At 45.2% G+C, this 17,477-nt stretch overlaps 1 protein-coding gene across 6 annotated transcripts in view; it reads right to left on the minus strand.

Annotated features, from left to right (window-relative positions):
- The window catches only part of ZNF800 (zinc finger protein 800), a 52,940-nt gene that overhangs the window by 3,222 nt on the left and 32,241 nt on the right, over nt 1–17,477 (minus strand). Inside the window, exon 6 of one of the 6 annotated variants that reach the window (XM_053942647.1) lies at nt 3,862–3,897. The exons of 4 other annotated variants lie outside the window; for them this stretch is intronic. In XM_053942647.1, the coding sequence (XP_053798622.1) occupies nt 3,879–3,897 (19 nt within the window). In that variant the 3' untranslated portion in view covers nt 3,862–3,878. Of the gene's footprint in view, nt 1–3,861; nt 3,898–8,114; nt 8,183–17,477 lie in introns of those variants that run through there. One more of the 6 variants, XM_053942646.1, reaches the window with a different exon arrangement.

The following is a 17,477-nucleotide window of genomic DNA, read 5'->3' on the forward strand; positions in this document are numbered from 1 at the left end:
AAACTTCTGCATGTAGTGTCTGGTTCTGAAATTACTTCCTTCATAAAATCATTCAGCTTTATCCGATATTTGGTACTCAAGGTTGTGTATTTTTGTACCACACTTCCAGAACCAGTGCATCAGAATGAACCCAGACCAGTCGTTACTCCAACCACAGACTCATAGCACTAAAAGACAGGCTCATTATGGAACCTCTTTATGTTAATGAAAAGGTCTAAATAGTGGGTTGAGTGACAGATAAATACTTAAATAAATATAGGAAATGTTTCTATTTTGTTAACAAGGTTCCTGAAAGAGCACCTTCAGCTGGCACTGAAGTTTTTGCTGAAAACATATAGAAAGATTCAATATGTTCATCAGGAATACAGTTTTAAAAAAACTCACAATTACAGATAGAAGCAGGAGCAAGGAGTACTCTCTGTAGCATAGGCAGGATGGACATTTTACAGCTGACATTGTTAGACAGACCTACATGAACCCTTTACTGAGTGACAAAATAAGCTATCAAGTGAGGGGAAAAAATACCTCAGAAAAAATGTTTAAAATTTTGTTTGAGCCAAAAAAACCTAATCTGTTATTGTATTTAAAGCATGGTTGGAATTGCATCAAGATAAAATAAAGCAAATATTCTGTGACTTAGGATACGAGAAGTTCTAGAGTGAAAACCCATTCACAAAATACCAGACTGTCCAGTCAATACAAAACTGATCTGGTTTTACTGAATGAAAACAAAACACTGGCAAATTCCATTATTAAGTTCTGAGGAGGAAAAAGACCCCAAATTTGATTATTATGATGTTTTACTACTGACACCTCTGAACTATGAAAGAATTCTCTTGTTAACATTCATTTCAGTGTTCAAAAAAGTCGCTTCTTTCTCCTGTACAGCATACCACAACAAGCAAATAGCTGAATTTCCACAGAGAACAGGTAAAGAGTTGCCACCTGCACACAGTAGCCCGACACATATAGAAGATTAATGGGTTTTGCTGACAACAAAAGGGAATTTGGAAAACCTTTGGCCTTGACATCGCAACTCCTAGCTTGCAAGAGAATTTTTCACTGATGTAAGTAGTCTTATCTACCTCGGCTCTTCTGTAATGGTTTGCTGTGCCCCTGCCACAGAGGTAACCTTTACACAATAATCAGGACTTCAAGGCGAATCACTCTCAGCATCTCGTTTACAGGAACTATTTCTTCCCTGTGTAGTCTGATGTCTACCCTCAGCCTAATCAGCCCCTTTTCAAATACCCCAGAGTACCTGCCTTCACTTCCTACCCTGCAAATATCCATTTATGAAACAAGATACCCTGTGAAAATCCAACACAGGTCCTTCTGCTGGGGTGAGACTAAGAGGAGCCTACAAATTTGAAAAAGGAAACTACATTGAGTATTTTCCTCTGCCCTTGGTTGGACTTAAAACTTAATGAACCCCATCAGTATTACCACCTTCAGAAAAAGGTTTCACCTCTGGTCTAGCAAATGATGATCAAGATTTTCCCAGGCACCCTGGGAGAGCTTTCTCTGTTGTTTCTGCTTTCATTTGACCCTCTTCCCACCAGACTCCCGCTCCCCAGTCCGCACAGCTGTGTTCAGAGCAGGCGCGGCTGGTGCAGTCCGGTGATCTGCAAGAACGGCTTTGCCCCCAGAAACACAGCCGCACGCCGAAATCGTCCCGGGTCACCCGGCAGGAAAGTCCCCCACTGTGTCCACTTTCGACCCCGACGAGCGGGCGAGTCCCCCGGGCGAGTTCCCCGGGCAAGCATCGCTCCGCATCCCGCTCTCCATAACCCGCTCTCCGTATCCGGCGTATGGCGCGCCCGTGCGTTCCGCACAGCACTCCGAACAGCGCTCCAGGAACCGCACCCGCGCCCTCCGCACAGCACACCGCAGCTAACTCCGCGGACCCTGCACCGCACCCCGCGCACTCGGCACCCCCCGCGCCCAGCACCGCCCGGCACCCCGCGCCCCCCGCGCAGCACTCCGCACCGCACGCCGCTCTCTGCCCCTCCGCCCCTCTCCGCCTGCCGCCGGCGCACACCGGCGGGAGCCAACAGCCTGCCACGCACCGGCTTTCCGCGCGGCTCCTCCGTGCTTTCCCGGCTCTTCGCGGGCTCGGCACCTTTCCCGGCCCGGGGAAGGGCTACCGCAGCCAGGCCGGCCCCGCCCAGCGGAGGGGCCCGGGGAGCGCCCCCGGGCTGGGCGAGCCGGCTCTCCCCGAGCCAACTCCGCGACCATCGCCCATCACCGCTGCGCTTCTCCCTTGAAGGGAGCCCCCTATTGTTCTCCACTTTACTTAGCCGAGCGATTTATTATTTTTTGTCTCTTCCCAGGCTCATCCGTACCCCAGCTAGCGTGTGCTGTGGAGGGATTCCGGCACAGCCTGGTCGCGGCTCTCCTCGCAGCCTCGCTCCTTCCAGCGAGCGGCCGTAGGACGGGTTTGAGCTGCTTCCCGCCGCGACCTTGCAGCCGAGGCGGCCCGTGGGCGGGAGACGGAGGGCACATACGGATTTCCCGGCTGGAGCCAGGGCTCCGCCGGTCACCTCCGAGCCCTGGTCCTCGGCCGGGAGTGCTGCACCTCCGTCAGCGGCGATGCAGAAACAAGCGTCTCGCCTTTTATTTCCAGCCGCCGGTGATTCCTTCCTCTCCTTGCATCAACTAGTCAGCTTTAATGAGCTTCTGCTCCCACCTCGATGCAAACCTAAGTCTCTTTTAATGAATCCCTGGTCCCAGAGGTCCGAAGCTTGCAAACTCCAAAATGCCAACGCCGGATTTCCATGCACTTTGGGTCACTGATTGATTTTTACTACTTGAGTTGTGTTGTACGGTTTTTGTGTTTGGTTTTCTTATTTCTCTGGTTTTTGTTGCTGTTGCTTGGCTTGTTTGGTCTGGGGTTTTTAACCGTGTCATACGTTCACCTGCCAACACTTTGCATTCCTGAAATCAGCACATGCCAGCGCTGGGGATGCTGCTCCACGCCGAGGACAGTTAAGCCCTTGCCTCGTGCGGGTGCAGCCTCTCGCCTTCTTCCTCGGGGGAAGAAGCCCCCGGAGCTCGGCGGGGATCCTCCTGCCCCTTTCCTCCCCAAGGACGCGGGGGTGTCCTCGGCGGAACCAAGGAAGCTGAGCCCACCCAGTAAGGTATGGGCGGGCGGCCGGCACCTCGCCCGACCCTGTCCCCGGAGAATTTGGCGGCGGCGGGCAGGGCTGGCCCGTGCCCCCGGAGTGGCGGAAGCCCCCTCTTCCCTCCTGGCCAGCGAAACGTGAACAAGGTGGCGGGGAGCGCGGGGGAACCCCTGTCCCCCCCTCCCCCTGGGGGTGGGAGAAGACCCGGCTAAGACGGTCGGGGGGACACCTCACTGGTCGGGAGCTCCGAGGTTCTCCCTTTTTGCTCGCTGCTGTGACGGCACCGTGTCCGAGATCCCTTTCGTTAGATCTGATTGGGGGAGGATATCGGCAATAAAAATGATAAATAATTAACGAAAAAAAAAAAATAAAAGCTCCCGGCGCTACGAAACAGGCGGAGAGGATTGCCCGGGATTCCCCAGCCCAAAAATCTTAACTGAGGCAAAACGCGCATTTGCCTTCTCCTCTCTGCTTAAAATAAGAACTAAAGACGACACACAGATACACAAATACCTTGATCGAAAAGAGTTGCATATCCATGTTACTGTGGAGGTCCCTGGAATTATACTCGGTGTCGATCGGGAATGGCATGAGGTAATTTCTGTACAAGCCTCGTCTCAGACAGCTTCCCTCAGCAGCGTCAGCTTAATATGCGAGAGCTCAGCCTGGGACAGGTATCCAGGAAAGCGGTTTCAGTCGTGCTGTTTAACACTCGCGAACAGCCAAGCCGAACCTGCTCCACTGACTCCTTCCTCACTTCTTCTCTCCTCCCCTAAAAAAACAACAACAACAGAAAAAAAATCCACAAGGTAACTTTTTGGGGTCAGTGGCTCAGCGCCCGTGACTATACCAACCCTCCGCTGCCTTGCCGCTCAGTCGCAGCGGCGGACACACGCACCGGCCCGGCCGAGCCGTTCACAGCCAAGCAAGAAAACACCCCAGCCCCCGCCCCCGGCCCAGCCCCCCGCGCCGGCGGAGCGGTCCGCGCCAGGAGCCCACGGCTCGGAGCCCCCGGGCGTCGGCGGGAGCGGCACGACGCTGCCTGCGCTTACCGCGGCTCTGGCGGGACGGGCACGGCATGGAACCGCGGGGCACGGCACGGAACGGCTCAGCGCGGCGGGGAGCGGCGGGGCACGGCTCGGCTCGGCTCGGCGGGGCGGGCTCGTAGCCACACTTGTAGCTGTTCTTGGTGCTGAAGGAGGCGACGCTCCGCGGCAGGACAGGGCACGGCACGGCACGGCACGGCACGGCGCGGCTCCACGTGAATCCCCAGCTGATCGCGGGCTGCGGCTCCGGGCCCGCCCGCCCGCCGCCGGCACCGCCCTCCCCGGCACACCCGCTCCGCCCGGGGCGCGGTGCCGGCAAACGCGTGCCGCGGGATTTCTGAGCCGAGGAAGCCAGTAAAGGCTGAGGCTGTGGGGGAGCGGGAGCGAGGAGGGGGACAAAGAGGGGGTCACCGGCGCGGGCCGGGTCTGTTTGATGCGGTCTCCCCCAGGGTGCGGAGCTTCCATCTCCATCCCGCCTTCCGCGGGCGGCGGAGTCGCGTCCCCTGCCACAGGATCGATGACACAGGATAAGGTTCCCGACGCTCCTTGTCCCGTCCCCGGGTTTGGCTCGCAGCTCGGATCCCGGGTGGCGGAGTTCCCCTTTATCCCCCGACACCAGGGAGGTTTCGGCAGCGCGGAGCCAGGGCCATCCCGGAGGCTGAGGGACACAGGCGGGAGCGCCTCGCCGGAAGGCTCTGGAAGTTTGCTGCGCTCCTAAACGCTCTGCCCACCACACGACCGTCGCACAGGGATGCCCCACGCCGGGAGCGCCCGGGCCGGCCCCGCGGAGCCGCGGGAGCGCAGCCCCGGCGGGGCCGCAGCGCCCGCCCGGGAGCGCCCGCTCAGCCTCGGTGAGAAGGTTCCACCTCCAGGGCGCTGCCCGCAACTGCACCCGCGGCGCCGGCGCCGCACGGCTCGGCAGCAGGACGGGGCTCCAAACCCCAGGGCACGATGGCCCCGTCAGGCTCCTGACATCAACCAGATCTTTTCCATCTTCCTATTTCACGCTAGTCTGAACTACTTTCCTTAAAAGGAACAACATTTTTCTTTGCTTCGCTCAGGGCTGTCTCACTTACTTAGAACATCATTGCTGAGAGGAGGAATTCCAAGAATGCTTAAATATGTCCAACCAGTGCTTCCATGATTATCTTTGTTGTGTGTTACTGCTTGTGTTTATGTTAAAGGTCTGCCCCAGGCAAACCACGGGACTCAGACAATGCTCGATGAGTCGTTCAAGCCTGTAACTTCTCTTATGGAAAGGGTCTTTTACAATCGCAAAATGGCACTGGGAAAATAGCCAGGTCTTAGGCAGGATATATTATCTCATGTTTGCACTTATTTTTTTCTCAAAATATTCCATGACAGAAGATGGAGGAGATGTGGTATCAATGATCTATCTCAGAAATCAGGAATATAGTCATATGGGTGACTCAATGTCTTGATGTTCAACTGTGAGCAAAATTCCATTCCAGATATCCTCCCTTACTCCCATCAGGAAAATTAGCTATGCATGAATTATCATCAATGTTGGATAGACCACTTTCCAACTGCATTTATACTTTGCCTCTCCAGCAGCTTAACAGAAAGTTCAGCAAAGCAAAACCAAGTGACATCCTGAGGGCACAGGTGATGCCTGAACTCTTGTGTGAATCTTGCAGCTGCAGAAACACACTGAGGTCAAAAGATTAGGATACAGAAATCTCCAATGTGCTTCCAGCTTGGCCACCAACCTGAATGTAACCTGGTGTCTCCCCCTGTTTCTTCTAGCCACATCTTTTCTCCAGGACCATTTTGAGGGCATGGAGGGTGTATCTTTTAGTGAGTACCACAATGACTTTTTTGGTGGGAATATGATAAATAAATGAATAACTGAAGTTTGCTGTGTTTTAACTAAATGCAAACAGAGAAAATTAATTGGAGGGAAGATAATAAGAAGCTTCACATGGCCATTCTGTGAGGATAGGTGACACAGGTGAGAGGCAAAACACATCCATGATTCTCTGAGCAGGATTCATTCTGATTCAAACCCAAGAGTACCTAATGTTAGTTTGTACACAAGGCTAATGTCAGGGCTGGTGACAGCTACTACCTGCACAAGTAACTTGGAAGACAAGAAATCCAGTTCTGGAGACCAAGCTGTCATAAAGGAGATCTTAATTTTTTTTTTTTTTTTTATTTGTGAACTCCTGACCGTCACAGGCAGCATCTGACACGTAACGAGACTGGCAGGGCCATGCTAAAATGGATCATAGAGACATGGCCTGAGAGGCTGCAGGTTTAACTACTGCCTGCAATAAATGCTTACTGTAAACATCTCTTTAAAGCCGAGCAAAACCAAATGCATCAGTCAATCTCTGTGCCTCTTTTACACAGAAGATGTTGAACTTCTGTGTATCCAAGCAGTGATTTCGGCAAAGTAACTCATGTTCCGATGGCCCTCTTCCATAACTGCAATCACCAGTACAGTTTTCAATAACATTCAAATGGACCTGATTTTTTTTTTTTTTTAATTTGAAATGGTGTGAAGTAAGATGCTCTGAGTTTTGGATGAGGTTTTTGTTGCTACTTAGCTGAGAAATGTGACTTTCTGAGTTATTCAAACATGGGAATTAAGCCCACAAAGGCAATAAAACCTCTTGAATAATCACTGTTCAGCAAGAGCCTGCTGATTAATAGCCATTAAAGAATACAGAACCACAAAGTCACTGACTTCCATTAAAGTGATAGTGCATACTACTGGGTTCTGAGTTACAAGGTGCTATAGAAAAAGCGTGTTTGAATTTTTCAAGAAACATAATCATTAAAGAAAAGAACTTGAAACTTGGGTGCTTTGTGTGCACTTCTTTAAGAATAATATTTTTTTATAAATTGTATTATGTAGAGAAAAAAGAAAAGGTGGAGAAAAGGCATTCCACATCAGTAACTATGGCAGAAAGCATTATCTGGAGGCCAAAGAAAGTGTGCAACCATCTGTTAATAGAATGTACCTTTAGAAGGCCCCAACTGTGGCTTGTTTCAAATAAACATTTCAGCAATGAGAAGGAGATGTAAAAGCTTAAAATTTAAAAAGAAAGATAGCCATCATGTAGGAAAGGCAGCCTGGTTTCCAGGCAAGATATTTTCAGAATCAGAATATTCGCAGTTTCTAATTTCCAAATCTGTCTAACAAACTCCAATATGCTAGAAGATTTTAGCAGCTGGAAACCATTGTTCTGCCTGAAGGAGCAGCACATGAACATTATTTGGTAAATAGGTTTTTGAAACCTTTGAAACAGCAGGGACACTAAGTCCCACCAAAGCCAAACTACGAAGCAGAGTACAGCAGGTCTAGTGGCAGTAACCAAAGTCAGCATATCCCAGAGATTGCTAGACAAGTCACAATGGCAAGTCTGAGGCCAAGCCAGGAAGTCAATCTGGGAGATCAGAATCTTCATTAGAGGGGTACATGGCAAGGCACAAGCATTGCTGACACAGCTCCAGGAAGGGCAAAGAATGAATATCAGAGCTTTAAAAAGCTCTGGGGAGCCCAAAGGAGATTTCTTAAAGCTTTCTCACAAAGCTCTCCTCAGCAGCCTCACCTAGGGTCACCATTGCCTTTTGTCTGAGTTGCCTTGACCACTGGCTGCCAAAGCCACGGGGGCAGAGTAAGGCTCTTGGCCCCCATTTATATACTGGTCAAAGTCTTGTGCCATATTCTCTTACATTTCCTTTTTTAAGCACAGAGCTAGAGGATGACAGTGACACATCTCTCCCAAACATGTCCTAACATTTGACAGATTTTCTTAATGCACAGTATAAGAATTTGCATCTCAATGTGATTGAAATGTGAAGGAGACAGATCTGGAAGTCAAAAATGGTGGACACATACTACATTTAAGTGAAGGATACAGTATATTTATTAATCAAATACAGTGTTTCCAAAATAGAAGTGGATGATGAGCGTGCAAAATACTCTCCCACACCAGCCAGAACACTGAAGTCAGCAGAGAGGTTTGTGAAACAAAACATTTGCTAAAGAGAAGAGACTTGATGCTAATTAACTAAAAATTACAATACCCGCAAAGGGAGTTTATAACAGTGTAAGGGCACAGTCTAAACTAGCATGTCCTCTAGTATAATGACTGTATGGTTTTATATTGATAAAGTGTCTATAGAGGTACTAAGTTCAGCTGCTTCTAAACCCCTAGTCTTTCATTTTGTCCTTCTGTAAAGGAAAAATTAAATCATGTTTAAGAGTGCCTTTCACTCTAAGCCACTTTACAAAAACTGATAAAAAGCTATATATAGTGATTACTTCACTAGCCTTTGAAATGCTGACATCTTTGAGGTGAGGTACAAAAAAGGTTTATAAATCAGAAAGCCTTTACACATTACTTTTTCAACATGTGAGTCATAACCTTTCCTCTTAAATGACAGCAGATGGATACAGGTATTTTACATAGCTGTAAAAAAAAAATGTAATTATATACCCTTCCAAATAAGTTATTTGCGTACAATGTCATTTGCCAAAAGGCAAGTGGAGCTGATCAGGCTCTGCCTTGTTCCTGCCACCTTGTCTACTTTTGGCAAAATCCTCTCAGTTAGCAATGTATGGAAATAGCTAATCTTCAACTCTGGTATTCCTATCATTTTTGTGGACAGCAGAATCAGGCAGAAGACTGTTTTTTAAACTAAGTGTACAAAATCCCGTGTACTCTCTAGATTTAAAAAAAAGCACTCAAAGCTTGTTATAAAGTAAACTTTGATTCTGCTTTTAATAGTGCCTATTAGACAACCAGAAAACAAACCATTAATCCATTGTCTAGAATTCAAGGCATTATTTTGCACAACCATTTCTTTTCATGGCTTATTGCAGAAGCAGCAGAATTGTAGTTCTAGGAATCATCAAAATCATGAATGAAGACTCACTTGAAGCAAAAAAATACTTTTTTGAAATGTGATTGTAAGTTTAAATGTTGCAAGACCCACCCTCATGTAGCAGGGAGCAGGGAGAGCATTTTTGATGAGGCTCTGAGAATTCCCCTAAAACCACAGCTTCCATACAGTGTCCACACAGGCAGCAGACAAATACCCAGCCCAGCACTTGGCCTGAAGTTATTCTCTGAGTAGATGTGTAAATTCACAAGATTGATGTTGGGTACATTATGGTGTCACTTCGGGTGCCCAGATCCATCAGAATAAGCACATGAGCATGCCGTATTAGCCAATTCTTCTTGAAACTGTTCTGTAAGAATCATGTAAATGTGGTTTTGGGTTCTCAGAGGTGACTTTTCTTGGGCAAAATACACAGGTTCTTCAGGAGAGGTTCCCAAACATCTAAGATGTAAACTCCTGTATTTAAAACATTCCTCTAGGCTCCCTGTGTAAAAAAAAAAATTGGGAAATAGCCCCTTTCCAGGCAGTGAGTCACCTGATATTAGCATAGATGTCTAAATAGAACATGTAGCTCATGCCTCAGAAGTGTCTTTTTCCCTCCATGAACTATAAAAAGAGTCTAAACAACTGGCTCAGATGTAAATGTCTGCAGTGTAGATGATCAAAGTGAGGTGAGGTATATCCACCACTGGAGCATGGGAAGGTGCAGACAGTCAGGCTCAGGGTCTGAGAGCACACACTACCAGCTATGGCTAGTTTCTCATTGTGCTTGTTCTGGTGGTAGCTAATGCTCCAGCATTAATGAGTCCTTCCTCTACCCTTCCCACAGTGAGTTACGGACAAATAGTCAAAATGATCTTAAGAAGTCAATCAACCCTGTGCCAAGTATGTAAAAGTGGAAAATACTTAGCAAAGATTGTATTTATTAAGAAGTTACACTTCTATAGGGAAACAATTCTGCATTTTTTTTCCCTAAAACTTAATTGGTACAAAATTAAGCAATCATTTTAATTAATTGCCTGTGAAAAAAAATCAGGGTTAAGGTTTTGCTGACTTTTACATGAACAAGATGCAGTTAAGCTGCTGCTCAAGATTCACAGACGATGACTTTTTACATCCCTATGGTACTTTGTGGGGGGAGTTCATGTTAACATGAACTCTTCATCATGAGCACACTTTTAAAGTAAACCTTGCAGTTGTCCCTTCTTATGATGTGCTTTGGTTAATGTAACAGAGCAGTCTAAGGGCTCATGGACTGGATTCCTCTCAAGGAAAAACAGAAGCTGAAGCTGCACTCCATGACTGCACCCAATGTGTTACAATCGCTGGCAGACCAAGCTGGACCTAATTTGAGGTGATCCACATGTGATGTGGACATCAACTCATCAGCACCAAATATTTTGCTCTGTAGACCTGTGCTGGCCCATGTGACTTGTTAAGATAAATATAGCCCATGCCAAATTGAGGTTACAGTCTTAAAAACTGTCCCAGTATTGCCCCGAGGGCCAGAGCTGAAAGACTGCACTGACACTCTAAGAGAGCTAGACCTTATAACTAATTAAAGGCTAGCATGATGCATGGCATGTTTCACAGGGAAGTTTCACACTTCATTTAATAGTTACCAGCTGTAAATAATGTACACAGTTTGATCTTGTGTTTATAAAGTGAAGATAGAGGAGGATCGGAAAACGTGTGTAACTGTATTTGCTGTAAGTTCTGTACAACTGAAACAACAAACTCCCTAGCAATGTTGGGAGGAAGATTTAAGTGTACAGTGACACAACATTCATCCATGTTCTGCTCTGCATCTCTAGTTTAGGAATTACATTCATTTGTCAATGATCAGGTCATCTTAATAAAACCCTTCACTGTTTAAACTGTAAGTAAAGTGCAAAACAATGAGTGGTAGTAGTTCAATCAAGAAAGACCAGTTGTAATGTACTCTTATGATAGTGGCATTTTCTTGTATTAAAAAAATAACCTAGGACATCTAAAAGCCATTTAGTCATGTCATTGGTAATAAGATTAATTATTTCTTTTCCTGTGCTTCATTGCTTAACTCTGACCTGAAGACAAGTAACCACTAATGGCATAATTAGGTGAGTATTTTACCAGACGCTGATGATGCTTCCACAGCAGAAGCATTTCCAGTTCTTAAATGCTACCTCATTGGTCTTGTTGGGCAACTCAGAAATGGCATAGAGCTGTTTAAGTGTGAAATACAACTACTACATCAACTACACTTGTAAAACTTGACCAAAAAAAAATTATTCATTAATGTATTTATTAATGTATTATTTAATACATTAATGTATTTATTAATGTCTCTAGCTGCTTCTCCCATATTGCCTTGTGTTTCCCATCAACATTAACTTTCAGTGCCCACAAAGTGTTATTACAAAAATATGTGTGCTCATTGCCCAGTAAAACAGGGCAAAAAGCTTTTTTTTGAGGAAAAAGCTTTTGAACTCAAACTGAAGCCCTTTCCCTCAGTAGAAGAATTAATTCAAGTACCCAGCCGAGAGCTTTCAAGAAATAAAACATTCTTCTGGCAACATAGTTTCTCTGTATTTGGACTGAGGATTGTGGTGGTTTGTTGTTTTACGATTGTTTTCTGTTAATGAGTTTAAAATGGTTTGTCCCATGTACCCTGTTCTGTCCCTCTAATGGTTTAGCCCTAAGTTGTTTACTCCAAGATTTTCCTGCCAAGTGCCTGTCAGTCCCTATGTCAGTCTCCCCAGTCCTCCTTTGTACCTCCCTTGCTTCCTTATAAGTCCCTGTCAATCCCCAGTTCACTGCCCCCTACCCCTGCCTATCAAGTAGAACACACCCTGTTTGTTCTGGAAAGTTCCCTGTCTGTTGCCCTTTCCCCAGCACACCATTGGACTGTTTAGCCTGCTCCCTCCCCTGTGCTGCCTTCATTGGATTACGCCGGTTGTGTTCTCCTCCCCCAGTGCTTCCCCACTGGATGTGAGTTGTTTCCACCCCTCGTACCCTCCCCTCTTTAAAATGTGCTGCCCCCCGCATTCCTGCGCTTATTTGTCCCTAAACTCTCCTCGGGAATAAAGTACTGTGGAATTCATACTAGTGGTCCCTTCCTATTTCTTTGCCTCAGACCTTCGTTCCTGCTTTGGAGCTGTGCCACCCACACCACAGCCAGCCACAGGGAGCAGCAACTTCCTGTGAGCACTGCCACCCTGGAGGTCTCAGAAGAGATTTGGGGGCAGCCCTTTCTGTTGTGCCTTCTGGCCATAGGGGGCATGCTAGCTGAGAGACCTCCATCTGTGGCTGCAGCCAGACAGCCACTAAGATGATCTAGTTGGAAAGTCCATAGTCTAAATCTTACTTGGCAGACTAAGTTAGAAATGCTCGAACACGTGAAGGAAGATGAAATAAGCAGTGAATGACATAAACATAAAATAAATTATGATCAAATAAAAAATATTTTTTTCTTCATTATTCTTTTTACTGTAAGTGCTACTACATTGCTTTGTTATTGGTTTTGGTGGCTTAGGTTGTTTGTTTATTTTGTTTTTTTAGTTTGTATTCAACACTTTCAAAAAGAAAATTTGAAAATAAATGGCTGGAGTTATGTTGGAGGAGAAACCAATGGGAGCTCCAACCCTGTAGCTGTACTGTTCATTTACCATGACGGAAGTACATGAAGGCATCCTCTGACTCCTTACACCCAATGACTGAACCCAGCAGTCCCTGACACCAAGAAACTGCCCTAATTTCAAACATGCTCCAGGATGGCTTTCACTGCACTTGTCTATGTTTGCACCTTAGCTTAGGACTGTTATTTTGATGCCTCTTTTTCACCACTGTTCACCACTCGGATTGGACCTCAGCCCCCCGGATGAAGCCAGAACACAAGCTGTGCCCCAGCTCCAGTGAGCAGCCAGACCTCACCACCAGAGCAGTCCTAGACCCTGGAGCAAGGACAGTGTGGACACAGGGCCCCAGTGCCCACACCATGGATCTGCTCCTGTTGTGCTAAAGGACTTGCTCTACACATCTTCTCTCCCTCCCTTGTGCAGTTTCCTGCTTCAGGTCAGAAAACACCCTCTGGGGCAGAGAGTGTGCTCAAGAAAGAGCCCAAACAGATGTGCTGACTGGGCGTGAGATTCTGTCTTTTGCTCAAGCAGCTCAGGAGGCTGTAGTGACAATGCCCCAGTTCCCTTCATTTGCAGGAATGCTGCATAAATATTGAGAAAATAACGAAGATTTAAATCAGTTTCAGGCCAGGAGAGATATTTTATCCTGTAATAATTATGCATTGAGGTGTCCTTAACATCTTTTTTCATTATTTTTGCTTCACAGAAAAAATTAAAATCTTGTCCTCACTCTAAGTCAGAAAAAAAAAAAAAAAAAGGATGTTTTAAAATATCACTAATTTGTTTGTGAGATAAATCCGCATAAGCGCTATTGCTAAGTGTTGGATGAGAGCTCATAGAAGGAATGGCAGCCAATCACTTCTTCCACTTCTATTCCTAATATGAGGGGGAAAGTCATATAAACAGTACATAGTGGTATAAAAACATTATTTCAATGCATTTATGAGCCAAAGACTTAAAAATTATTTTTCTTTCCTACAGTTGTAATGTATTCCAGTGTCTGTAAACTGTACTCATTAAAACCTGAAGTTGCACTGCTACAAAATTAGTACTGAGACATGCAATGCTTCATGCTCATTTTAAAATGCAGTGAGATTGGATTAAAATATGTTAAGCATGCTAATGTATCTTTATGACTTAAGAGCTTTTAAAACCTTAGCACAGACTCTTGTTTGAAATTTCAAACAAATGAAACAACGAACGAAAATAAACTTCAGTAGCTATAGTACACATTGAATGAGTTTCTCCACATTACAAAATAACTGGTTTTACAGTATCTAACTAGCATGCGTTGGTTACACCAGTAGATTTCAGGCTGGGGTTTGCAGGTCACAGGTGATGAGATACTAAATGTGTTTATCACTAAGCTGAATAGTGCACCATGATCTATGACAAGCTTTGGAGCTCAACAGGACTTCCTCCAGGAAGTCCAGGAGCCAAGATTCACATTCCCCATTGGATTAGGCATATGAACAGTAACCTTAAGCTCTTTTTTAAAACCAGGAGGAGAAATAGTCCTCTCCAGAGCAACCACTTCATCCTGAAATAGGTGACTTAAAAAAGGGGGTAAATGAACTTAGAGATGTCACAGTCTCTCTCCATTGAGTACAGAGGGAATCTCAGAAGTCTAACAAGGGTGGCATTAGCTTTAGACTAGACCTCGCTGCCCTCAGTGTCCCCCTCCACAACCTCAGCACAGACAGCTCAGACGCTTCTGCTCTGAGCCTTGGTTTCTCTGCCTCTTCATGTGAAAGGGCTGCCTCTCCTCCAGGAGCTTGGGAAGGAGAAGGAAAGCATAGTCTCACACCAGCACCCTGCACGGGGCACAGTCCAGCAAGAGGGTCTCCGCAGGTATTGGGGCTGCCAGTTCCCAGGTGGGCTGTGTGTGCTCTGATTACACAGCCAGAAGTGTCTGGGCCAGTGTGGGTATTTTATCTAACCACTTCCACCTAAATCCAGCCTCTGCCTAATCTAGATCACTGTCAGCACAGATACATTGGTACTCACACAGCTGAAACAGAGGAGCTCTGCAGCCTCACAAACTCTGGGGAAAGGAAATACCAACACAAAACTTAATTGGAAACAGGGTTTTACCCTGATTCAGCATATGAGTTTTTCTTCCTGCAAGCCCACAGGGGCCATGAAAATCTTGCACAACACCTTTCAGAGAGGAATCTGAAATTGAAGCAAGCTTGTACTGGTGTACAACACATCCATATTATTCAGAAGATTTCCAGAAGGGGGTCCATTTGGGTACAGGTTTCTCAATGCAATACAGCTGAATTCCATGAACTAGCTATTGGATAAAAAGGATTTTAATGCTCAACACTCATAACTGCAGCCTTGTGGAGGAACGTTTCACTCAAGCAAACCTTGTTGGGATTCTGAAATGCTTCTGCTTCTGAATGTAATATATAAAGTTGTCACATGAGCCATGAAAAGAGTTTAATTGACTGAAAGGAAGACTAAAACATATATACATTTGCTAAAAAAAAGAAATTACTCTGGTATTTTCCAGTTAAAAATATGCTTTTACAATTAAATTTAAAATCTCTAGAGAAGTTAATTCAGGTAATGTAGGTAATTTTTAAAGCTCTTTCTCAGTGGAGCCAATTTTAATTTTGGGATTAAATGAACAGCTAATAGAGACATTGAGATTTTTTTCCTCTCATACATCTGATGTTTGCTTAAAGATTTTTTTTCTTAACAATCACCCCTTCAAAATAGCACTGCCTTCAGTGAGTATTTAGAACATATGCAGCTTAGTAAAACCTTAAAATAAGCCCCAGGTTATTACATTTGCATCCATTAACAACCTCACTTTGAGAAATGGTTTTGCTAAAAGAACTTGTTTTAATCAGCTGGTACTACTTGCTTGCATAAAGACTAGAGGAGTTGAACAATCTTTTATTTTTTTTAATTTAAAAGTTATGCAGTCGTCAGCAGCTATTGAGGACATATATGGTAGTAACAAGACTACTACATCCTGCTGCATTTTGTTTGATATCACCAGTGCCTGCATGTGCCATGTAACACAATAATTCTTCAGTAGAAAAAAGAATGAAATGAAAATGATGTAAAATAGTGTGGGGGAAAGCAGAAAACTTCTCTGTGGATGTTGACTCTTTGCAAAAATCACCCTGAAATATTCTCTTAGTGTTAAAAAAGTTAACAGGCCTTTTAGGCCTGCAATAAAGCTTCATTTAAAAGTTTTCTAGACAGTAGTTTATATATGATTAAATGACCTGTAATGCCAGGTGAATGAATAGTTGATCTGTTCTGGAATGACCTGAGAGATTTCTTGTTTTCGAGCCTGATCAGTCTGGTACCCACACCATCCATTTACCCCTTCTAATGTTCAGCAGACTGTTTTATAACTCTGCCAGGTTCAGTTCTGCAGCTACAATTCAATCAAAAAGTCATGTCAGGGCTCAGAGTTGTATTAGCTGAAATTAGGAATGTTGGTCATTTATTACACTTGGAGTCATATTTATCTTCTGGGCCTCAGCTTTTCACTGAAGACAAATTCTCAAGGTTTTTATACCAACTAAAGAAAAAATTATTTTTATTTTATTTTTTTTAATGGAAACTTAGTGCATCCTGGTTTTCATCCACCTTCCAGGTCTTTACAAATAGTCACATATTTCACAAGAGTTATGGCCCCAATCACAAGAGCTGTCAGCACTGACATTTACCCATCAACATTACAGGGTGCACAACTGCAGAGATACGTATGAAATCATTAGAGCATAGAAGAATGGTTCAGATAATTTTTTTCTACCTTTTTGGGTTAGATCCAGTGAAAGATTTAAAGGTGCCAACACGTAACTTTTAAGCTGACTTCCAGAATGAAATTCAGAGTCAGATACCTGAATTCCTTCCATAACTTGAGATAAGTCACTCAGTGGGAAGAAGACTCCTGAACAGCAGCGAGACCCGTGCTCTCCCCATTCCACTGCATCCTGCCTCTTCACAGCTAAATCCTTGTGAGGCTGCTGAGCCACACCCTCCTGGTTTCACCAGGAGACTTCACACTGCCCCATGGCTACCATGCTTTGCTGCAGCAGAGGGGCTGTGAACCTGAAGTCCCTTAGTTGGAAGAGAGCATCCCATACATGTCTCTGCCTCCTGGGTGAGTGCTACAGGTATAAGAGGTCCATTAGAGGTATTAGAGGTCCATTACATACAAATACTGCTATGGAGGGACACAGTTTTGGCAGTGAGCCAGGCAGGCTCATTCCAATGGATTTTGCATGTTCTTCCACTTACTTTTGGGATCTACTAAAGTTTTGGTAGGAAGGCAGCATTGCAGACCGAGTTGAAGAAGATCTTCGAAGACATTTAGAAACCTTCATGGTTAAGCAGCAGGTAGGATGTTTGGATAAAAGGCACCAAGAACTCGGTACAGTTATCCAGCTGTAAAGGGTGTCTAGGAATGTTTGTCCTGTGCAAGGGAGGTGCAAGTGGGAGATCACCACTGGCCACATGGGAGACATTCAGTTCTCTGGAGTGGCAGCAAGAGGCCATCAGGTACACCAGTAGCATCTTAACATGGAAAGAGGTGACAAAAGTTCTAGCAACTGAAATAAGCCTATATAATAACCAAATACCACATTAGAAAGAGCAAACTTTTACCTTGCTTTTGGATTTTGGTACACTGATAACATACTGTCAGCAGCAGTAAATACCAATTAGAGGTGACAATCAGTTGAAAACACGAGTTCACCTACTACATTAATAAAATCCTATGGAAAACGTTCCATGCCAGAGCACAGACCTAGTTCTGCAGCAGCACATTGTAAAGCCTTTGAGAG

Source organism: Vidua chalybeata, chromosome 5, assembly GCF_026979565.1.
Source record: "Vidua chalybeata isolate OUT-0048 chromosome 5, bVidCha1 merged haplotype, whole genome shotgun sequence".
NCBI lineage: Eukaryota > Metazoa > Chordata > Aves > Passeriformes > Viduidae > Vidua > Vidua chalybeata.